We start from the raw sequence: 23,928 nt of genomic DNA, 5'->3' as shown, positions 1-23,928 counted from the left end.
AAAAAAAGGGGGGGGGGGGGCTTCTTTTTTTGCGGCCGCGACGCTCGCCAGCGCCATCTCTCGCTCGCAGCAAGCAAGCCGTGGGTCACGTGAAACGAGCTCGCGCTGTGACTGGCACGTTTTTTGTGGGGCGAGGCTCCGTCGCCGCCGCTCGACGGAAACGTAGAGCAGGGCCCAGCTAAAGTGCACTAGAAGTGTACTAGAAGTGTTCTAGTACACTTTAGCCCAGCGGCACCGGCCGCCCGATTTGGAGGGGGGGAGGACCTGTCCAACAAACATCCCCCTCCGTCGGCTCCGGCGGCGACGGAGTCGTATGGCTAGTATGTCCGCGTACACCGCCGCCATTTTATGTCAAAAACGCAACGGTCAAATTAACCGCCTCGAGGCTGTCACAAAAAACTGTCAATTGGCGCCTGCATAATTAGGTGTGCAACGTCACCATTTCTGCCACATCCGTGACATAATCTGCAGCCACCCATGACGCAATAAAGCAAAATGGCCGCCGGCCACGGCCGACCAATAGGAGCGAGGTTCACACCTTTTTGACAAGTTTTTGACAACTTTGCTAATTGACAGTTCTGTAATACGGCCCCAGGAATTGTTTCTTGAATGATTACCTAACAAGCGGAGCAGTGCGTGCTGCTCAACCATTCTCCATCGTGACCCTATGCTTGTTCAACACAGGACAGCCGCATCGACATAAACGCATCTGCACGGCCGAAGACGAATAAAAAGTACGAATGTCTTGCCAACGCCACCTAGTCTAGTCAGGTCCTGCAACTTGTGCCAGTAAGCGCTCGCTGCTGGAGCCGCATCAATTTTGCTCGGCTACTTCCATTCTAGGCTCAGGTCAGTTCACTCGCTTATCGAACTCCCTTGCTGCATGTCTTCGTTCTTCATTCTGTCTGCATGTTCGCGTCCCGGTGTCATTTTATTTGGGACGCCCGTTCGACTTTGCTCAGCTGGTCAGATGCATTTTCGCCTTCTGTTGTACGCACCGTTCGTTCGCATGTCCTGTTTGCTGCCCGATCACAGATTAGGTTTGGGCTGCAAAGGTCTCGTCAACTCCACGATATCGCATAGATGCGGTGGCTGTGACGTAGGTAGCGATGCCTCAGCTCCTCCTTCACCGCGCGGGATATAAGTGGTTTTTGGGGAAAGGAAATGGCGCAGTATCTGTCTCATATATCGTTGGACACCTGCACGACATCTCACCGTGCGCGGCCTTCTAAAATTTCGCCTCCATCGAAATTCGACCGCCACGGCCGGGATCGAACCCGCGTCTTTCGGGTCAGCAGCAGAGCCTCATAACCACTGAACCAACGCCGCGGCTGAAAAGCGCTTCGTTGCTAATGATCCACTACACAAGCGGTCGGGGTGCGGCGCCCGGTCGCACAGCGTCCGAAGTAGCACACGCACAGCGTTCACGTGACTGCGTGCACAAAAAGTGGGACGCCAAGTCCGCCCATTTCCCATTTTGCGCTTTCCGTCTTGCCCCGCCGCGGTGGCTCAGTGGTTAGGGCGCTCGACTACTGATCCGGAGTTCCCGGGTTCGAACCCGATCGCGGCGGCTGCGTTTTTATGGAGGAAAAACGCTAAGGCGCCCGTGTGCTGTGCGATGTCAGTGCACGTTAAAGATCCCCAGGTGGTCGAAATTATTCCGGAGCCCTCCACTACGGCACCTCTTTACTTCCTTTCTTCTTTCACTCCCTCCTTTATCCTTTCCCTTACGGCGCGGTTCAGGTGTCCAAAGATATATGAGACAGATACTGCGTCATTTCCTTTCCCCCCAAAACCAATTATTATTATTATTATTTCCGTCACTGGACTTTGCAGGCCGTGTGGACGAACATATTGCACTATGGGAAGCGTTCTCAGAAAGGGTCAAATTTGTGCGCCTCATAAATGCAACTGTGAAGCATCCACCTTTGACGGCTATCGAGTCCTCGCAGTCGCTCGAGTCACGCCGAGAGTCGGTGGGCGACGATGGCATGCCATGACAACGCGCGCGTATATACGTACAGTGGCGAGAGCTTTGGTGGCGGTGAGCGCTGGCAAAAGCCGTGCAACGCGCGAAGAATGCGACTAACGAAGGGGCAAATGTAGCTTGTCGTTGCGGTCTCGGCGCGTAGTAGCCGTGGGCCTTGTTATTAATACTGCGAAAGCGTTCATCTGGACAACTTTACACTGCATGCAGCACGCGTGCATAGGTCTTTGTGCGAAATTTCTCGTTAAGCCCGAAATCGCATACCTTGCAAAGCTACGTCCGCCGCAGTTTCCTCACTCGCGTTTTTGTATTGACACCTTGTGGCACGCGTCGAATAGAGATTAGGAAGCGTCTTCTCAGAAACTCCACATTTCGGGCACATAGAGAAGGGTTCGTTTCCGCTGTAACAACAGCAAATTCGGCGTCTCGAAGAACCCACGAGGCGCGCACCCCGACACCCCTCCGACGCTCAGCCGCAGTGGAAGTGGGCTCGCCCGTCTCCGTCTGCGTCCCACCGCCGCTGGCCTGCGAGCTTGTGAGAGATTTCATGTAATAATAATAATATTTGGTTTTGGGGGGAAAGAAGATGGCGCAGTGTCTGTCTCATATATCGGCGGATACCTGAACTGCGCCGTGAGGGAAGGCATGAAGGAGGGAGTGAAGGAAGATAGGAAGAATGAGGTGCCGTAGTGGAGGGCTCCGGAATAATTTCGACCACCTGGGTATCTGTTAACAATTGCTACGCATCGATAATCCCAACGCTGCCAAAACAGCGTGCATGTTCGCGCAAGCTATCTCTGCGCCTAAAAAGTGGCCCGGCACACACGCTACACGCAGTGACCGAACGCTCCGCGGGTTCTACCTTGAACGATTAATAACTGGACGCCCCACTTCAGTTGTAGCCAACACAGTGCTGTGCGCGTGTGTTTTAATTCCTCCATGAACTAATCACGCGCACAACCGGTACACATTTGTTATTGTGTAAATATTTTGTATATACTACTTCTCCCCCTATCCTCTCTTCCTGTCCCCTCACCTCTTTCATTTCATTTCTCCATTCTGCCTGCTATCCTTTATTTCCGCTGCCCCAGCTCAGGTGCTTCAGTATCGATGGCAGATGCCGGGGCTAGCAAAAATCTTTTCCTGGTGGCTCAGTGGTTAGGGCGCTCGACTACTGATTCAGAGTTCTCGGGTTCGAACCGGACCGTGGCGGTCGCGTTTTTATGGAGGGAAAACGCTAAGGCGCCCGTGTGCTGTGCGATGTCAGTGCACGTTAAAGATCCCCAGGTGGTCGAAATTATTCCGGAGCCCTCCACTACGACACCTATTTCTTCCTTTCTTCTTTCACTCCCTCCTTTCCCCCATATTTTAGGGCGCGGTAGAGGTGTCCAACGATATATGAGACATACTGCGCCATTTCCTTTCCCCATAAACCAATTATTATTATTATTAATCCTTTTTACTATTATTTTAATAAAAACCACTACCACCACCACCACCGTCACTAGAACACCTGCTCCTTCACTGTGCCGCGTTCGCCGATGCTCGTCGCGATATGCTTGCGGCCTATAGGGCGCTAGGCATACTACCAGACTCCATCAAGACGCTATTGTGGCCTCAGGGCAGTGCGCGCACTCGTGAGCGAAGCTTGGTGAGCCTCTGTGCATTCCTCAAACACATGGGCTTGACGTCCCGTCTGTTCTCCGTCAGGTAGTTGCACGCAGTGACCGAAGGCTACGCGAGTTCACCTTGAACGATTAACGACTGGACGCCCCACTCCAGTTGTAGCCAACACAGCGTTGTGCGCGTGTGTTTTAATTCCTCAAACATGAACTAATCGCGCGCAGAGCATGGACACATTTCTTATTGTGTAAATAGTTTGTATATACTACTACTCCCCCTATCCTCTCTTCCTGTCCCCTCACCTCTTTCATTTCATTTCTCCATTCTGCCTGCTGTCCTTTATTTCCGCTACCCCAACTCAAGTGCTTCAGTATCGATGGCAGATGCCGTGGCTAGCAAAAATCTTTTCCCACCTTTTTACTATTATGTTAATAAAAAACCACTACCACCACCTCCTTTCCGTCATACCCGTTGCGGTGGCTCAGTGGTTAGAGCGCTCGGCTACTGATCCGGAGTTCCCGCGTTCGAACCCGACCGTGGCGGCTGCGTTTTTATGGAGGCAAAACCTAAGGCGCCCGTGTGCTGTGGGATGTCAGTGCACGCTAAAAATCCCCAGGTAGTCGAAATTATTCCGGAGCCCTCCACTACGGCACCTCCTTCTTCCTTTCTTCTTTTCTTTCACTCCCTCCTCTAACCCGTCCCTTACGGCGCGGTTCAGGTGTCCAACGATATATGAGACAGATACTGCGCCATTTCACTTTCCCCCAAAACCAATTATTACTATTATTGTTTCCCATCAACACAGGTACTAGTTTCTTTCCCTTCTCTAGACCTTCATTTTTGACAGCCTTTGTTAAGTACATAGGTCGGCACACTTAGTCATGAGTGCACTGATATCGCCTCACTCACACTCACGTCTGTGAGTGAGTGGTTGTGTGTGTGAGTGGACGTGAGTGCGAGTGCGAGTGTGTGGATGAGAGTGTGGTTGCTCATGAGTGTGAGTGAATGGTGAGTGCGAGTGGACGTGAGAGTGTGATGTGCACACGAAATCGTCGGAGGATTTTCGAACGTGGTGCATCGGACAGCGGAGCGCTGCGCGTGCCAGCCCAGCGTTGCGCGTGTGCGCATGCGAAGGGCGTGTGCGAGGCGACGGCGACAATATAGTGAACTACAGTATTCTAGTTCACTATAGGCGAAAAAGAGCGCGGCGAGCACGAGGAGCGGAGTGCTGACGTGTCAGAAAACCGAGGTTTAAAGGAAGACAGCGCAGCGGAAATCGGATCATTCAAGAGTGGAGGTGGAAACCGTGTGTCCGTGTGTCCGTGCTGCTGTGGACCTATCTTTGATCACCGACGCAAGCCTCCTGCGTTCCTTTGAAGCGTAGATGGCGGCCGATGGCCTGGACTGAGCATGGACGTAGCATGGACTGAGGGTCTGTAGTAGCTTGCTATAAGCTTACTGCGTTTCGGGACGCCGTTGACGGGTCTTATAGCAACAATTCTCCTGTTGCCGCCAAGTTATAATAATAATAATAATAATAATAATAATAATAATAATTGGTTTTTGGGGAAAGGAAATGACGCAGTATCTGTCTCATATATCGTTCGACACCTGAACCGCGCCGTAAGGGAAGATATAAAGGAGGGAGTGAAAGAACAAAGAGGTTCCCGTAGTGGAGGGCTCCGGAATAATTTCGACCACCTGGGGATGTTTAACGTGCACTGACATCGCACAGCGCACTGGGGCCTTAGCGTTTTGCCCCCATAAAAACCCAGCCACCGCGGTCGGGTTCGAACCCGGGAACTCCGCATCAGTATCCGAAAGCTCTAACCACTGAGCCATCGCGACGGGTATGCCGCAGAGTTGTTCAGGCTGTTGACGGGAGACCATCGGCGTCTTCCTGCAGTCCTCTCCGCTCCTACTACTGCCTGGATCTTTTGAAGCGAAAAGCTTCACTAAGCTAGTCAACACCGCGATTCGCGCGAGCCGCCGTATGTTGGAGCATGAGTGACGCCACGCACGGCGCAGGCGGCCGCCGCCGACTCTTTCTCTCTCTCTCTCTCGCTCCCTAGTCGCAACTGCGCATGCGCCACTTTTAGCACCGAGCCACAGGTGTACCGCCGCTGTGCAGCGCCGCGCATTTCCTCAAAATCCCAACTTTTTTCAGTTTTCTCTTTTTTATCTTTCCCTCCCTCCTTTATCCCTTCCTTTACGGCGCGGTTCGGGTGTACACTGTTACGTTTCGCCTACGACGCGCGGTATAGCCGGCGCGGATGCAACGGACGCCGGGGCTTCGTTCAAAGTGGCGGTCATTTTGGGCCCATTCAGTGCTGCCGTAACGCCTCCCGCCAAGCGCGTCCAGGCAGGTTTCAATGCCACGTGTCGTCGTGTGTGCGTGTGTGTGTGTGTGTGCATGTTGGTGCCCACGCTTGTCAAGGCGCGGCAGCCGGGGAGAGGAGCTCCCCAACTGGGAGGCGAGGAGGTCTGACCGGCGCCGGCCCGGCGGACGCGTCACTTCACGTCTCAACATGTCCGTGCGTCGCCGTCTCGTGCGACTCATCCCTTCTTGCCCTCGACTCCGAGGGTATAAAAAGCAGCTGCCCCGGACGCCAAAGGGAGACTTCGATTTCTTCCTTCGAGCAACGTGGTCGCCCTGACCGGCTGCTCTTTTTCGATGCCAGAATAAACAAGTTGTTCTGTTGCCAGTCGACTCATCCTTTGCCGGGACCTTCGGATGTTTCCAGCTGTGCCCCAGGCCGCCAGGCCAACGCTACCCTTGGGGCTTGCAACCCATTTGCAACAACTGGTTGCCAGCGGTGGGATCCCGACAACGGAGGCCAGCAGCGAAGATATGCGGTCAACTGTATGCTGAGCAGCACAACGACCATCCGGGAGCAGTGCAACGAGCCCTGTGTGATGACTGGTTGCCTGCAGCGGAACGACTGCGCTGAATTCTTGGCTGCGAGGTTTGGTGAGTGCGGGACTTTCTTCTTCTGAGTTTTGCCAGGCTTTTGTTAGTGTCAGAAACAGAGCTGGTAATTGTGTTGTCGTTGCTGCCGGGTTAGTTTGCGGCAAGACAATAGTAGGCAGTAGAGAAAGCAGCATTCGGAGCAGCCATGGATTTGAAGTCGTTGCGCAAACCGAAATTGCTGGAGCTTGCAAGAGAGTTGGGTCTAAATGTCTCAGACAAACTCAGAAAACCAGAACTGCTAAGGGCTATTCTTGAGTTGGAGGCTGAGGATGACGAGCTGTCGGAATGCCTTGAGACCATTGAGGAGAAAGAGCAAAAAGAGGAGCGCGAACGTAAAGAGCAAAAAGAGGAGCGCGAACGTAAAGAGCAAAAAGAGAAAGACGAGCGCGAACGTCAACACGCCTTGGAAATGAAGCGTCTCGAGGTAGAGATGGAACGCGCTCGTAATGGAAGTCAGGCACACGGTGCAGGAGAACGGGTATCGTTCAAAATGACTGACCTGATGCGGCCGTTTAAGCTTGGAGAGGACATTGGTTTGTTCCTGGTTAACTTTGAGCGAACGTGCGAGAAGCAGGGGTTCTCTCGGGAAACGTGGCCACAGCGCTTGCTCACTTTGTTACCCGGTGAGGCGGCCGACGTAGTCGCTCGCTTGAAGAGAGAGGAGGCAGAGGATTTCGACCAAGTGAAATCGAGTCTGCTAAAAAAGTACAGGCTGTCAGCGGAGGCGTTCCGTCGGAAGTTTCGGGAAAATGAAAAAGGCAGAAGTGAGTCATATACAGAGTTTGCCTACAGGCTTATGTCAAACATGCAGGAGTGGCTCAAAGAAGAGAAAGCGTTTGGTGACCACGAGAAAATTCTGCAGTGTTTCGGGCTGGAACAGTTTTATAGTCGGTTACCTGAGAACGTGCGGTACTGGGTCTTGGATAGGCCAGACGTTAGTACAGTGGCTAAAGCCGCCGAGCTAGCCGAGGAGTTTGTGACGCGTCGGGCTCGCGGAGCTAAGGACGGTCAAAAGGGTGAATTTGGCTCCAAGTCTGAGAAGCCGAAGTTCAAACCCATGAGAGCAAGGGGGGACACACGTAGTGCGGATGCGAGTGAAAGCAGTCCGACCGAACGTAAGGAGACAGCGGCAGCCGAAGCCGAACGCAGAAAGCGGTTCGAGACGAGGCAAGCGCGCTTGTGTTATACGTGCCAGAAGCCGGGTCACTTTTCGGCGCAGTGTCCAGAAACAAAAACAAAAGTCGTGTTTTTGTCATTATGTAGCACTGACGAGAACATGAAGCTTCTCGAGCCTTACATGCGAGACTTCCTCGTGAACGGGAAAGAGTGCCGAGTGCTTCGTGATTCCGCAGCTACAATGGATGTAGTTCACCCCTCTTACGTAGAACCCGATATGTTCACGGGCGAGTGCGCATGGATCAAGCAAGCCGTGGAAGCTCATAGCGTGTGTCTGCCCGTAGCAAAAGTGCTTATTGAAGGACCTTTCGGAGCACTTGAGACGGAGGCCGCAGTGTCATCTATGCTGCCCCCCCAGTACCCGTACCTATTTTCGAACAGGTCCGATCACCTCCTGCGCGAGAAGGGGCTTTTGTTTGGTGAGGCTAGCGTTCAGGCCTTAACCAGATCGAGAGTTCGGGAGCTCGCTGCAAAGGCGGTAGTTGCGGGGCCGACGTTGTCGAACAATGAAAAAGGGTTGGAGGCGCAGCAAGCTGATATTCAGAGCACGTCCGAACTGAATAAAATTGAGCCTGTAGCGCTGAAGGCACCAGGTACTGGAGAGGAAATGCCCGACACGGGAAAGTTAGAAGAGCTATCTGCAGATTTGCTCATCGCGCCTACGTCCGATGGACTTAATAGGTTGCTAAAAGTCAGCCGGTCGGCTTTGATAGCCGAGCAAAAAAAGGATGGCAGCCTAGAAAACATGCGCTGCAATGTCAAGGAAGGTATCGCCAAGAAAAAAGCTCGTTTTGTGGAAAGAGGTGGGGTCCTGTACCGGAAGTATCTAGACCGCAGAGGAGTCGAGTTCGATCAGCTGATCGTGCCTCAGTGCTACCGTCAGGATCTGTTGCGCTTGTCGCATGGCGGTTCGTGGTCCGGACACCTAGGAGTTATGAAGACTAAGGACCGTCTCTTGCAAGAGTACTATTGGCCAGGGTGTTTTAGTGACGTAGAACACTTTGTGAGGGCATGTGACACCTGTCAGCGGGTTGGCAAACCAGGGTACAAATCGAGGGCGCCGTTGAAGTTGGTACCTATCTTTACGGAGCCTTTTAGACGGCTCGTTATTGATACAGTGGGACCTCTGCCGGTAACAGCCACGGGGTACAGACACATTTTGACTGTGATCTGCCCAGCGACAAAGTTCCCTGAAGCAGTGCCGCTTAAAGAACGCAGCTCAGTTGAGATAGTCAATGCACTACTGTCCATATTTGCGCGAGTTGGTTTTCCTGCGGAAATCCAGTCAGATCAGGGCACAGTGTTTACTAGCGCTTTGACGACAGCCTTTCTCGAAAGGTGTGGGGTAAAGCTGTTACACAGCTCAGTTTACCACCCACAGTCGAATTCCGTTGAGAAGCTCCACTCCGCCATGAAGCGCGTGTTGAGAGCATTGTGTTTTGAGCAACAAAGTGATTGGGAGCTGTGTCTGCCTGGGGTGATGTTTGCATTAAGGACCGCGCCGCATGCGGCTACGGGGTTTTCGCCAGCTGAGCTGGTGTACGGTCGCTCGCTGCGGTCTCCGCTTCGCATGCTTCGAGACTCGTGGGAAGGCAGGGGCGACGACCCAGTCGTGGTCGAGTACGTGCTTAGTCTCCTCGAACGCTTAAGAAGGGCACAGGAGTTGTCAGGTGAAGCAATGGCAAAGGCCCAGCAGAGGGCCAAGGTTTATTATGATCGGACAGCCAGGGCCCGTCGTTTTGAGGTGGGCGATGAGGTAATGATATTGCGCACATCGCTAAAAAACAAACTCGACGTGCAGTGGGAGGGCCCAGCACGGATTGTTCAAAAACTGTCGGATGTTAACTACGTGGTGAGTCTGCCAGGAAAACGGAAAGCACAGCAAGTTTACCACTGTAATCTGCTCAAACCCTCTAGACAACGGGAAGCAGTGGTGTGTATGATGGTAAACGTTCCCGAAGAGCTTCCGGTCGAGCTTCCGGGACTAGGCTCAGTGACGAACAGGGAAGACACTGATCAGGTCATTAGTGACTTAATCATTAAAGCACCGCTGTCGGCTGAACAGAAAACCCTACACCAACTCTTACAAGAGTTTCAAGGTCAGTTCTCTGAGAGGCCTGGTAGGACTTCTGTCCTTACTCATGATATAGAACTTACCTCCCCAGAGCCAGTACGATCCAAGGCGTACCGGGTGTCACACCGCCAGCGCGATATTATGGAGGCTGAGGTAAAGAAAATGCTACAGCTCGGTGTTATTGAGGCGGGTGAGAGTGATTATACCTCCCCTTTGATTTTAGTTGAGGTACCGGGCAAGGAACCTCGTCCTTGCGTCGACTACCGCAGGCTTAATTCCATCACTAAGGATCAAATTTATCCGATCCCTAATATCGAGGAGCGCCTTGAGAAAGTTAGTAGCGCTCAGTTTATTTCCACCCTAGATCTTATCAGGGGTTATTGGCAGGTTCCACTTACAGAAGAGGCTAGTAGGTATGCGGCGTTCATTTCACCAATGGGAACATTCTGTCCTAAAGTTTTGAGTTTTGGTTTGAAGAACGCGCCATACTGCTTTTCAAGCCTCATGGACAAAGTGTTGCGGGGACAGGAAGAATTCGCTTTACCGTATTTAGACGACGTAGCGATATTCTCCGCATCCTGGTCTGAGCATATGGCACACTTGCGGGCAGTGCTAACCCGCCTGCGCGAAGCGGGCTTGACAGTCAAGGCTCCCAAGTGCCAATTAGCACAGGCCGAGGTTGTCTACCTCGGTCACGTGATTGGACAGGGTCGTCGCCGCCCCTCTGAAATAAAGGTGGCCGCTGTGCGAGACTTCCCGCAACCGCGCACGAAGACCGATATTAGGTCGTTCTTAGGTGTCGCCGGCTACTATCAGAGGTACATCCCCAGGTACTCCGATATCGCGGCTCCCCTGACGGTTGCTCTAAGAAAAACAGAGCCCCAAACAGTCGTCTGGAGCGAGACAAAGGAAAGAGCTTTTAGCGCCTTAAAGAGCGCCCTAACAAGCCAGCCTGTGCTACGATCACCAGACTACACAAAAGGGTTCGTTGTTCAGTGCGATGCTAGTGAGCGAGGCATGGGCGTTGTACTGTGCCAACGGGAAAATGGAGAAGTGGAACACCCCGTCCTTTATGCTAGTCGTAAGCTGACCTGTCGTGAGCAGGCGTACAGCGCCACCGAGAAAGAGTGTGCGTGTCTCGTGTGGGCCGTTCAGAAATTGTCATGCTACCTAGCCGGCTCGAGGTTTATCATTGAGACGGATCACTGCCCTCTCCAATGGCTGCAGACCATCTCTCCCAAAAATGGCCGCCTCCTGCGCTGGAGCCTCGCTTTGCAACAATATTCCTTTGAGGTGCGTTACAAAAAGGGGAGTCTCAACGGTAACGCCGATGGCTTAAGTCGAAGCCCCTAACGTAGGAATCCGCCTCAAAGTTGTTTGTTACTGATGTTTTCTTCCTGAGACAGGATTTTTAACATATTGCTTTTGTTTAGTGTTTCAAAGTGATTATGTGCTTTCTAGTGCAATTTTCCAATTTGTGGACGCGTTCTGAGTGCTGCTTGACTACTGTAAGGAACTAGGCAGTAGTATAAAAGGGGAAAGAGCCTGGCAGAGCTTAGTGAGGGTTGTCTCGTGCTTGCTGACTGAGCGGTTGCGTTTCGGCGTAGTTCTAACGCTTGCTGGGAACGAGAACAAAAATGGCAACTCTCCCGAAGTCACTTTGCAGTGACCTTTGTGAACCTGAACCTGAGAACGAGGCCTTCTCTGTGCGCTGCGCTCAAGCAACGTCGAGGGACGACCGGTTTCGATTACGAGCATCATCGAGCGACATCCCTCCGGACAGCGGATGCAGTCCCCTGACCATCGGGATCTCCTTCTCCCGGCGGGGCGGTCTGTTACGTTTCGCCTACGACGCGCGGTATAGCCGGCGCGGATGCAACGGACGCCGGGGCTTCGTTCAAAGTGGCGGTCATTTTGGGCCCGTTCAGTGCTGCCGTAACGCCTCCCGCCAAGCGCGTCCAGGCAGGTTTCAATGTCACGTGTCGTCGTGTGTGCGTGTGTGTGTGTGTGCATGTTGGTGCCCACGCTTGTCAAAGCGCGGCAGCCGGGGAGAGGAGCTCCCCAACTGGGAGGCGAGGAGGTCTGACCGGCGCCGGCCCGGCGGACGCGTCACTTCACGTCTCAACATGTCCGTGCGTCGCCGTCTCGTGCGACTCATCCCTTCTTGCCCTCGACTCCGAGGGTATAAAAAGCAGCTGCCCCGGACGCCAAAAGGAGACTTCGATTTCTTCCTTCGAGTAACGTGGTCGCCCTGACCGACTGCTCTTTTTCGATGCCAGAATAAACAAGTTGTTCTGTTGCCAGTCGACTCATCCTTTGCCGGGACCTTCGGATGTTTCCAGCTGTGCCCCAGGCCGCCAGGCCAACGCTACCCTTGGGGCTTGCAACCCATTTGCAACAACACCGAGATATGTGAGACGGTTACTGTGCCATTTACTTTCCTCAAAAACCAAACAAAGCAAGTGAGCCGACGGCGTTGACGATTGACGTTGACAACTTTGCAAAGGCCGTTCATGTTCACGAAAGGAAAAGCGCACAACCGGCTCCGTGGGCCAGTGGAGACCTTAATCTCGCGTTCGCTTTGTATATCCTAGATTAGCTGAGCTAATCCACATGATTTTTTTTCGCTGCTTCCGTCGACGCAACGCCAGCGACGCGTCACAGTTCATTAACCCGTTTTGCATCCTGTCTGCAAGGCATCCCCACTTCACCTGGGACGCTCAATATCTGGTGAACGCTTTACTTTAACCTGTAGTGTTGTACGCGCGCGTGTTGAGCGTGTTTCATTGGTGTTTTCGTTTCTTATTCGCTCTTTTCCTTTAAATTTTAAATACGGCTTCGTTTTGTTGCGTTTCATCTGTTGTTCGAATGTCCACGCGATAGCGTTCCCCTTCGGAAAGTCGGGGACGGGTTAGGAATTCGCTACAGAGTGTGGGTACAGGCGAGTGGTGAGCGGACATGAGTGATGAGTCGACGTGAGTGGGTGTGAGTGTTTGTGAGTGGCGGGTAGGCGCGGCAGCGGTTTATCGCGTGTGCTTAGCTATAGCTTAGCTAGTTTAGGGAAGCGAGTATTCACTGCGAGGGCGCTCGAGGCAGCATAAGGCATCATGCCGGTATCTTTGGACGCCCAAGGCAGAGGATTCCGCTGGCGTGGGAACGGCAATCTTTCGTTGCGCTTCGCCTTATTAGTTCACCGTTGGCATGGGCGCAGGCCATTCGCGGGTGCAATGAGCCACTACAAGTTTTGTTAGATCCTTTGACCGAATTTATAATTGCCACTGCTAGAAAGGAGGATGTCTCTTGTCACGCCTCCTATATGACTCGAGCTCATCTACACAGAGTTCCAATGCTTGCTGCTGCAACAATGACTGTCCGTTACGCGCCAATAACTAGCGTAAGGTGGCATCTCCAGTACTGCAGTGGACGCTTAGGTTCCCTCTGTGCCCGAGTGTGTGCATTGCAGAGCTCTGGTCTGGCCGTAATTTTTCTTATGGGCCGGACCCACGCAAAAGATTCTGATCAACTTGGTCCGGCTCTTTAAAGGGCAACTGCATAGGTTTTCAAATCGACAAACCTAAAGGAGTCGAATGTGCGAAACTTGCACGCAAAGCATGCGAAGTCCGTTTGGGCCATCATTTGAAATGGTGACGTAATCGCCGATTAAAATCGCGACGGTCTTCAAGCTTCAAGGAGGGGGGGGGGGGGGATGATGTTGTCATCGAATGTACCAGTTCATTTCCAACGCATAAACGCTTGCTTTGAAGGAAAAAAAAAAACCCAAGGCCACCGAAGGCAAAGCCCGCCGAGCGTTGTTTGGCAACATCCAACGAGGCATGGCAGAGTGTAGTTGACGGCAGCCGTAATTTCAAACCTCACCTTCCGTTACGTCACACCAAGCTTCCCCGCACTACTTTAATGATTTGAGGAGAAGCCAAAGTTTCAACAGTCGATTACGTGAATGTTATAAATGCTAGCGCAAAAACACTTGGCATCCTTTACTGACAGCCTCTATAGATTTGAATCAAAGAATATCGCGGAATTCTCAAAAAGTGGTGCAGTTGCCCTTTAACCGCACAAGCTAAGCTCAAGCCCATAAACGACGCAGAAACCAAGCGTGCTTTTTGGTAATGCCAGAGGTTCTTGTTATTATCATGTACAGTAAACGGGCCTCTACAGTTTCGCCTCCATCGAAATTCAACCGCCGCGGCCGGGATCGAACCCGCGTCTTCCGGGTCAGCAGCCGAACGTTATGACCACTGAGCCACCGCGGCGGCTGAGGAGCATTTGGGGACAGTCCACTGCCGGAGACGAGTATGAAAATATTGGTATATTCTTAGATATTTCGCTATAGCAACAAGAATAATGGAAAATCTCGTGATTTTGGCGGGAATTTGTGTTAAATTTACAAAGTCCGGCGAGGGCCGACGGTTGCTCCGTGCCGGATTAAAAGTTCGCGGCAGTCCGAGTAGTCTGGCTACGTTGCCTGGAGTTGATACACTCCGCCCACATTCACGACCACCGCACAGATTTCCTCCACGACAAAAAGTAGGTCGTTAAAACTTTCCTTGTTATCTAAACAGAATCTAAACACAAGAAAAAAATTATAAGCTCTAGAATTTTGATACCTGGGTTGTTTAATATAGCCAAACGTTAAAAATTCGAATTAGTTTATTATGGTGATTGGCCAGTGGAGTAATATAGTATGCCGCGTACCTGTGGCCCAGTGTTAGCAACTGCCGTTTTTTTTAAGTTGTATCCTACTATACGCTTTCTTAATAGGACTCAGCGCAATACATAGCGTTACTTTGCTTGGAAGAAGCTTCAGAAAAAAGCCATTCGTTTCACCTTTAGCAGTGCACATCGTCAGATTGCAGAGGAACACCTGGTGGCGGCGCTAGATGGCGCCACGTTCCCGTCAACAGCGCGCGCGCCTTGCTCGCCGTGACCAATCAGCGCGTTCCTAGTGGCTGACCATGGTACGCGGTAAGCAGTAGCGGCATGTGCTATGCTAAAAGTAACGAGTTCGGATCCGTAAGTCAGGGAACGTCACTGCTGAGTGTTCCCTTCTGCGCCGTCGACGGGACGATGAAGCATCGCTGGGTGAGCTGGGCGTTCACGTGGTGGTTCTACACATGAAACCGACGATACCAGCCTTGGCAAGAACGAGTTACAGCGATTAGGCAACCACCATGTGCAAACTTCTGCGGCGTGCTCAGAGAGGCTGTTTTCATTGGTCCCGCCCAGTGTCGTCACTGAGAGAGTGAAATGGAAATGGAAAGCCCCGCGAAAATCGAGTTGAGGACAGTATTTTGTTTGCTTGTATTTTGAAATTTTTTCATTGAATATCTCCCGTTCCTCCGCATCGATTCCAGTAATTCTTTTTGAGTCAGCATCTGGGTGACAAAGAATCCACCTGAAGTATAGCCGGCATCCGTTCAGTGCTTCGCAGCCCCTTCAAGTGCCATCAGAATTTTTTTTTTACTATACAGGTTATCCTAGCTAAAATGGACCAAGGTAAATGAGAACAGTTCTTCCAGACTGAAATCAAGTGAGCGTTATTAGGAGGTATGAGAAGTACCGGATAGTATTTTTATTTCCGGCTACTTTAATAAGTTAATTATATTAATGAACTAACTTCTTAAATATGGATTTAAACGCTCAGGTGTGAATAGGAAAATGATCGAGTGCCATGAAAATGGACCTACCAGTGTGCTTCTCTACGTAACGTTGGGTATTTCCGACGAGGTAGGCTTAGACCGCGAAATTTAAAAATTACCACATCACAGCGTACTCTGTGCGCCCGAATGCGCCGCGATCGGAGCACCCTCATCCGCGACTTGGGAAGGCGCTGCCAGGTATGCGCCGTAGTATAGTGCCTAGAATGAACTGGCACTTTATATTCTAGGCACTATAGCCATACAGAAAGGGATTGATAACGATCGGACACTCCCATAAGGCCCAAGTGGCGGGGTACGAACTTTCCGGTTTCGGTTTAAGGCGGCCGCAGTTTGAATGCTAGCATGCGCTGCGGCCTGGCACGCCCTCGTGGCACATTATTTCTGTTCTGTATGGTCTCCTGTTTCCAGAAAGATGCGAAATTACATCCCGGGCGATCCCATCAATGCAGCTGCGCCACGGCCTTCGTCAAGCAGTGTCAATCCAGAAAAGGCACCAGGTGCTTTTGGAAATGAACGTTTATTTTGCTCCGTAGAAGCGCAAAAACAAACGGATACAGTGGCCGTCTAGCAGCTCGTTCCGCGCTTCCTGTGCGTCCGTTGTTAGGGCAGCACTGCCCAAAGCAGTGGTTGTCGCTCCCGCAGCGCACAGTCAGCTGAAGTATCTAAATTACAAGCAGATTTCATTGATAAACATCACGCAAAAACTGTGCGAACAGGCGAAACGCGTGACATTACGAACGAGGACAACATGCTTTTACGACCATCGCATACAGAACATTGATGCAAGCGCATACAAGATGACATCCCCCGAGGATGAACGAGCACTCTTCCATGCCCCGACGTTATTCTCTGCCCCCTAAATGTCCCACTCTACGGCGAACTGTCCGTTTTATTCCACAAATGTTTTCACCGTAACGGCTACAACACGGCTTCCAACCAGTCTCTCACAGTGTGGAGCACTGAAAACAAATGCGTGGGTGCAATGTACTTAAAACCGGCGGCAAAACAAGTCGGGGCATGCGACAGGCGGCCAGAATCAGATAAAACTGCATCGCCGCGCCGTCTTACGTTGCACTTCTGTGGTCGAGGCATCGCAGTGCGCGTCTTTTCATGCTCGCAGCCGTTTTTTTTTTTTTGCCTGCAGTGGACTAGCTGATTGCACGCAGCGTCTGGCGGTAGGGGGTCACTTCTTTTATTCACAGCGTGACGCTCACACTTGGGCGGGCGCCCGTCGAAGTGCGAGCATGAGGTTGGATGGACGTGGGCCGGGTCACGTGGGAGCTGTTGCCGCGGCGGAAGCAAAACTGTTTATTCTATTCAAAAGATACGACGTATTGCCTTGCATCTACAAGTACATTGGTCATAACATCACCACATTCCGTGTAGCGTTTCTGTCGCGTTTAATCATGGGTTGCCAATGTGAACAACCTTGCGTGTTCCTCCGACTGAATTCGCTGGGTACGCGTTGCATCTGAAAGCACTAGCTATAACCCTCTCGAGCGTTAAGTTTAAACTAAGTTAAGTTTAATCCATTTTGTCCTTCCACTCCAAAACTTGCTTCCTCTGGGTTTTTGGGGGTTAACTTTCGAAGCAAGGTTTCCCGACATTGATCTGCTATCTCTAAAACTAAGAAAGGGCTTTCGAACTGAGTGATGGTCGTCAGTGCTAACTGACGACCATCAGCAAAGGCGGATAGGGCGACTCGGTGGAGAATGCCTTTGTTTAGATTTCTGTTTCACTTAGCCTTCCCCTTTCATCGTTAGACGAGCACTTCTAAAAAAATTTACTTCCCACCACAAACAAAGGGGAACGGAATGCTTCATAGCGGGCTAAGGAAAGGACAAGACGACGAACACACGCGAGTGCCGGGATGGTCCCTCTGCCTCTGCCAACAGATCTCGTCAACGAAACGTGAGAAGGCATGCAAGAAACATGCTGCAGTGAATTATATGCATTCTTGCGCGGGCAGTTTCAAATGCCGTTGAGTCACCTGGCTCCAATAAGAGTTTGCGCGGTGCTACACGGCGGCGCCGGCTGTGGCTTAGTGTTCAATTTTAATCGAGTTCAGCCTAGACCGCCTAACTGAATGGACGAACTCTCAAGGCGGCGATTTTCTGCGTTGCCGTATCGCGGAAAAGCCGGCATTTCCCTCTATCACTTGTACCTCGGGAGCATAATTTCATCACTGGTTCACATGCGTCCGTTAATAATTTCCTCTAAGGACCAAAACGCCAATACACGAGTACTTTTAAGACTAATTGCAGCAAGGTAGCTTGTCGCGCACGACGAAAAAAACAGAAAATTTTTCGAAAAATTCAGGAAATCACAGCATCATGATAAGAAGTCAGGATAAGAGGAGAAAGAGCATAGAGAAGAAAGGGACAAGCATGGACACAGGAGAATCATTAGAAAGGTGGTAGAAGCACCTTGCTGCCAGGAATTTCAACCCGGTATTGTAGTGGGAAATTTTTTTTAACACTTTATTTCTGTACAATGCCATACAAACTTCCACGGGATAAGGGGGCGGAAGAAAAAGAAAGTACTGCTGGTTCTGCCTAAAGCAACCTGGACAGCTGGTCTTTAATGCAGAAGATGGAGAATACTTGTCCCGTTATGCTCCCATTCTTTCGAGTGAACTGGCTTCGAACACCGGTCAAAGGAAAAATTTTGCCTCGCATCCGAATAAGGTAAAGTTTTGCTCGGGAAAGTATATTCTAATTACATAACGTTATTTACGTCATAAATTTCACGAAAAAAAAACATAAGCGGGTGGCAAACACTGATATGCATCCCCGCATTATACAGAAGCCAGCTTTGCTGTAACGACGCCACACATGCACGCACGCCGGCACGCGCACACACACAAACGAAGAGCATAAAAAATCGTTACAAGTTTATTCGTATGTATTCACGTGCTGAGAGACAGCTTCGAATGAAGAACACTACATTTAAAAAGATTTTGCGAGGCTGGTTATGGAAGCGGTCACTGAAATGTAACTACGGCTTCATCTCAATGCTGAAGTTTTGACGAAACAGCTGCGCCGACAGTAGAGCTTTAAAAAAAAAATTGGAGAAATTCGTGCAGCCGGATACGTTTTCACCCTTCCAAATATTAGCAAGGCAACAGTCGGGCTATTCAGTGCTGCATGGTGGAGATATCGCGCTAACTGATACAGAAAACGCATGCATAACGCGTACCCGTATCGGAAATCAGTTTTCTTGGGTATCTTGTATCGGTATCGGGAATACAGTTTTGGTGTGGAGTGGATATCGTCGTCGAAGATACTTTTTAAAGCACCGTGTCCAACCCTGTTGGGTTCGAGGGATGCAGGCTAGAAGCCTGTCAGTGTTGTACTTCCATGCAATAAAAGAGAAAGCCATTGGATATACCCGTTGCCAATGGGTAGCGAGCCCACCTGACAACGTGGAGATCCTGGGTTCGGTTCCCACTGAAACCCCATTTCGCCAAATTTTCTTTTCGGCTCAACTTTATTAATTCTTGGCTTCTATCGGGACCTTTCGTGCAATGCGAACGACACCGACGACGACACCGGCTTTTGGCGGCTCGTATTTGTTTTATAAAGACTCATTATAATAGCGCATGCGGTTTTGCTTCGAAAAATTTTAACCGTGCAGTCTGTTTCACATTTAATGTAAATGCAGCGAGCGAATGATAGAGAATGACAGCGGCAGCAATAGCGACAGGAATAAGAATACAGCAGTCATAAGCTGATCACATTTTTTCCCCTTAATTTTGACGATATCGTCAAGGTTATCTTTCGTTTTTCCTTTTTTCATTATTCCGCTATCGCACGAATATGCGACTGGTGCAGTTCTTAGAAGAAAAAAGAAGTTAATGAGCCCGCAGCACCATCCTTGCTGCCATTACATAATAAACAGTGAAACAGAGAGTGCAAATATTCAAAACTAACGCAATCAGGCAAAAACTATTTTGTGAAGGATTTCTCTTCGGAGCGTAACGCCTCCAGCAGCGATCAAGGATCTAAGTGTTATGACGGAACAGATATCGGGTCTTGGGCTCCAACACTGTACCGCCAAGAGGAACGTGCTTGTATAGAGGTGCGAGAATATATTATTTCCCGGCAAGGCGCTTAGTGTGCTCAGGATTTATGGTCTGCAAGCTCATATTTAAGTGCTGCCTGTCTCTTCTTTTCTGAACTGTGTCTTGCCGCTTGCAATTTTATTTATTCTGAGCGATTTTAGTTTATATACTATTATCTTGAATTTCTTCGTGCTTAGGCTGATCATTCACATTTCACCTACGGCGACAAGGCACGTGCCGCAGCCGCTGGCAGCAGACGAGGACGAAGACGTGGCGCCACGGTCGGGGTGGAAGGCGGACGTCGGGGAAAGTGTGCTAATGGAGGCTGCCGACGCCTGGAGAAAGGTTGAGCCTCAGCCATACCGCAGGAAGCCCAAAGCCCTCTTCGCAACGGCCGCCGGCGTCGCTGTCACCCACATCTGCACGGCAGTCTTCCGGTGCCTCAGGTAAAAGGGCCTGCTTGAGCCGTGCTGCACGCCGCGCGAGGACAGAAATCTCGGAGCAGATAGCGACTGTCCATATCAGGCTCAAAATTGAGCCGCTTTACGGCTGGAACTCAGTGGTACAAAACTTGAGGGCAATCGAAATCTTCGTGCACCCTTCATTCGCAGCGAACGTGGGTTACGGGGCTGCGGTGACGATGAGCTCGTGGTGTAGCAAGTGGCCCCCCTTTCGACCTTCGCCGCCACGTTGAATCAGCTTACTGATACTAGTTCTGTCTCCTATTTAACGCTTGATCGTGTCCAACGCTAAGGTGCCCTGCTATGAAGCTCCGTCTCTGAGCTGTCGCTGAGATTGGAGGTACGGCGCGCATGCGAGCCTTTTCACCGGCGGATTTCGCACGCTAACGGGCAAAAAGCGCTGTCGCGGCTGATTAGAATACACACTGCATTATGGGAATTTTGCCACTGTTCCTAATTCTTGTCATTGGTATTCAGCTGCCCATGCTGTATTTGTCCTGCCCTCTTGTGGGTAAAGAGCGTTTTTTTGTCATTTTTATTTCACATCCTGCTTGGTCACTTTTGTGGCAGGAAATCAAAGCACTGCCGCAAACTATACAGACAGGCACGCATTAAGGGAAGTAGCTCTTTAGCCTACCACGAAGCCTGTGGACACTGGTTGATGGTTTCCAATAAAACGTGGGAACTCAGGCTTTAAAATAAGGGCCTAAGGCAGTGTTTTTCGTTCTCACCCAAGGTTTGGCACGCCTTCAGCTGCGCCAAAAGTGGGGATCTCTCCCAGTTTAGCCTGACCCGACTGCTTGTTATTCGTTTACTCTGACGCCGTGATATGCTTTATATGTACCGTCATTTCTCGCCATCAGATTGCCTGTGCCGTTTTTCTTCGTGAAAATTTTCTTGGATTAATGTTTTTCAGCTCTCCAAGCTGAAAGGCGGAGTGCAATCCATCCCTTTCACTTAACAGGACAGGCTGAATCTCATTACCTTATTGCAGTCGCAAAAATATGAACAAGTTCAATATATTCGCATAAATACTGAGTGAATATGCAGTTATGAAGCTCGTCTTTGGTCCAACTATTCATTATCTAGCATTCCATACATGACCCACCGTACACATCTCGTGGAAGCCCAGAACGAGGGGTGGCATAGATAAGGAAGGCCCTCCCTGCCAGAGGTAAACTTTTCATCGCTGTGCGCGGTCAAAGTGAGGAGTACGCCCAACACCGCTTCCGTGCCGTCCTTGCCAATCCCTTCGAAGCCCTTGTTCTCTGATGCATACAGAGTACGAGCAAGAATCTGCGGGCGCCCCTGTGTTCCGGCTCGAGCTGTGAGGCCTGTACGCAGCTACTCGGTGACGTCATGAAGCAGTCAGCGATCCGCTACCACAACATCCACCACGGCAACGTGTGCGCGAGCAGACGCAGCGGCCACCAGGGTTACGAGCGAGCTTGCATAGAGCACGTGGTCACCGCCAGCGAGTCGCTGGTGCACAACGCAGATCCGTCTCGCCCCATCACCTTGGCTGTGAGTGTGTCTGCGTCTTTGCCGACTCCTGAGTCAGCAAAGCATGCGTCAGCATGAGTCAGCAAAAACGAGATGCACGTGCAAAACTCCCCAGGGTAGAGTGCCACCCCGCTGGATCGCTTCCTATTAAAATGACGCCGCTGGCTTCACCGCGACTTTGCCTTAAAAAGCAGTCATGGCGGAGGCTCCTTAATTCGAGCACTGGTTCGAGCGAGTTGCCGCGAATGGAGTGAATAGCTATTAGTGCCGTCGTGGCCGTACTTACACTGTCGCTTTTCCGTTGCTAACAAGCGGCTAGCGCAGTGTGCCCCCGGTGTGGAAACAACCGCGTGACACACATCATACGGGGTTCGGCGTTAGTGAAATATCTCAAAAAGGCTTGCCATCCTATTGTTCTTCTATTAATCGAGAACAAAATTATGAGCTGGACACCGAAGTTCTCCTCTGCAAACGAGCGCGTTGGGATGAGTTCGGCAAAATTATAATACAAACGTCTTTTTCGAGGCACATTTTTATATGCGAACATAATGTGCACTGGTGCTGTACAGTTGGCCCAGCAATATTCCGTTTTTTTCGTCTCCAAAAAAAAAAGTATGCATTCTGAAAGGATGCGAAATATCGGTTGCAAGCAGCGATGGCTTTCTTACTGTATAATATTCGCTTCCCACCGAAAATATATTCAAGTTCGATATCTATCAATGGTCAGACGTGGGCCAGATTCAGTCATTATGTGTAGAAATAATCGGAAGGTTTGATTTGTCACGGCCTGTGACCTTTGTGAAAGAGCAAATTATTAGGTATCAGTCAGGGCTGCTTTCTCTTTTCATTTCTGTTTAACAGTTCAGTAACATCGTATAGTAAGCTCGCGTGGTTGATTTTCCTCCAACAAAATAGCATCTTTTTCCTCTGGTACGCTTGCACCAGATGGTGACCGCTGTTCTGGCAGCTGCGTCGACTAAGTAAAATAATAGTGCGTCCACGGCCACAGACGACACAGGAAGTCCTGCGAGTTTGTCCAAAGTGGCAGTAAACAAACGCGTCCACGAATAATTTTTATTTGCAACCCAGAAGGATGGATATTTAATCTCTCTCTTTTGAAATGCCTTCAATATCTGTGGTCTCGTGTATATTTTTTTTAGGTGGTCCTGCATTACAATGTCATGAATTTTCGCCGCAATTGTAGCGCCGACAAAAACTAAGCATCCAGAGCGTGCTTCTTTTTCAGCGAATCGCAGTTCACCCACGTTAAATTTCGTTCCTACAAAAATTCACCACCTTGAGCACCGGTCACAGTCTCCATGAACTCTGACTCTGCTTTGAATTGCGCGGCCGTCGAGTCATTCAAAATGGAGTGCGTTATATCGGTGCGCGGAACTCGCATCTTGCCATTTCTACGTTAGGTGTAAAGAACTAGGTGTTGAGCGGATTTTGCCTGTCACGGCGTCACTAAAAGGTTTATGGTGGCATTTGAACAAACTTACTAAACTTATGAAGTGACCACCGTGCGTTCATTCATAGGCATCCGCCACAATTCACAGAGTGTTAACTTCGTCCTCAGCGTTGAGATACACACGCACGCATGCCGCTCGCATTGGAGGCATACTGTCGAACTGCGCGTCTGTATTTCTCCTGCGAAGACAATAACAAATCTAAAAATCATTTTCGGCAGGAACCGACACAGAATCGTTTCAGGAAGAAACCCCAACTGTGCGCATCGAATTAAATCTGGATTAAACGAAAACACTCCCAAAACTTTTCGCAAATTCTGATTCTTTATGCGAATATTTAGAGTGGTGATTTCGGATCCGGTGTTTGTAAAATAACTCCAACTTCTCTAAAACGAAATACACTGCACTAGCTCCTTACGCAGGCCCGATGCACATACTCTCTGGTGCATGTTTCAGTTGCATTTGTATTGGATGGTAAATGGTATATAGAGTTTAACTTCCCAAAGCAACGTGTGCTATGGGGGAAGTCGTAGCGGAGGGCTCCAGAAAAATTTTCCGTACAAGCAGGGGTCCTTAAACGTGCACCGACATCGCGCAATATACGGGCGCCTTGCGTTTCGCCTCCGTTTAAACGCAGCTGCGTCGGCCGGGATCGTACCCACGTCCTCGAACTCAGCAGTTGAGCGTCCTAACCGCTGAGAAATCGCTGCGGGGCGCGTTTTAATTACTGGCGACTTGCAATCCGTGTATGAAACATGTCTGCCGCCCAGATTCATTTGCTCATTCATGGCCAGTGATCACAGTGGACGCTCAGTAGCAAATAGCACTTCGTGTGTTTGTGACTCTGAAACATAGTCATGCAGAGAAAAACATTTTTATTGACATACACAGGTAGAGATTGGTTGGCTCGTAACAACTTTATT

The 23,928-nt window shown here is 50.5% G+C and overlaps 1 protein-coding gene across 1 annotated transcript in view; it reads left to right on the top strand.

Moving 5' to 3' along the window:
- Positions 1 to 766: 766 nt before the first annotated feature.
- The window catches only part of LOC144095060 (uncharacterized), a 35,338-nt gene continuing 12,176 nt past the window's right edge, over positions 767 to 23,928 (top strand). The window contains exons 1-3 of the mRNA XM_077628871.1: positions 767 to 849; positions 19,770 to 20,018; positions 21,315 to 21,557. Of these exons, the coding sequence (XP_077484997.1) occupies positions 21,393 to 21,557 (165 nt within the window). The 5' untranslated portion in view covers positions 767 to 849; positions 19,770 to 20,018; positions 21,315 to 21,392. The remainder of the gene's footprint in view (positions 850 to 19,769; positions 20,019 to 21,314; positions 21,558 to 23,928) is intronic.

This window comes from Amblyomma americanum, chromosome 1 (genome assembly GCF_052857255.1).
Source record: "Amblyomma americanum isolate KBUSLIRL-KWMA chromosome 1, ASM5285725v1, whole genome shotgun sequence".
In the NCBI taxonomy this organism is placed as follows: Eukaryota; Metazoa; Arthropoda; class Arachnida; order Ixodida; family Ixodidae; genus Amblyomma; species Amblyomma americanum.
The sequence above is the reverse complement of the archived record's forward strand: the minus strand, read 5'-3'. Positions and strand labels throughout refer to the sequence as shown.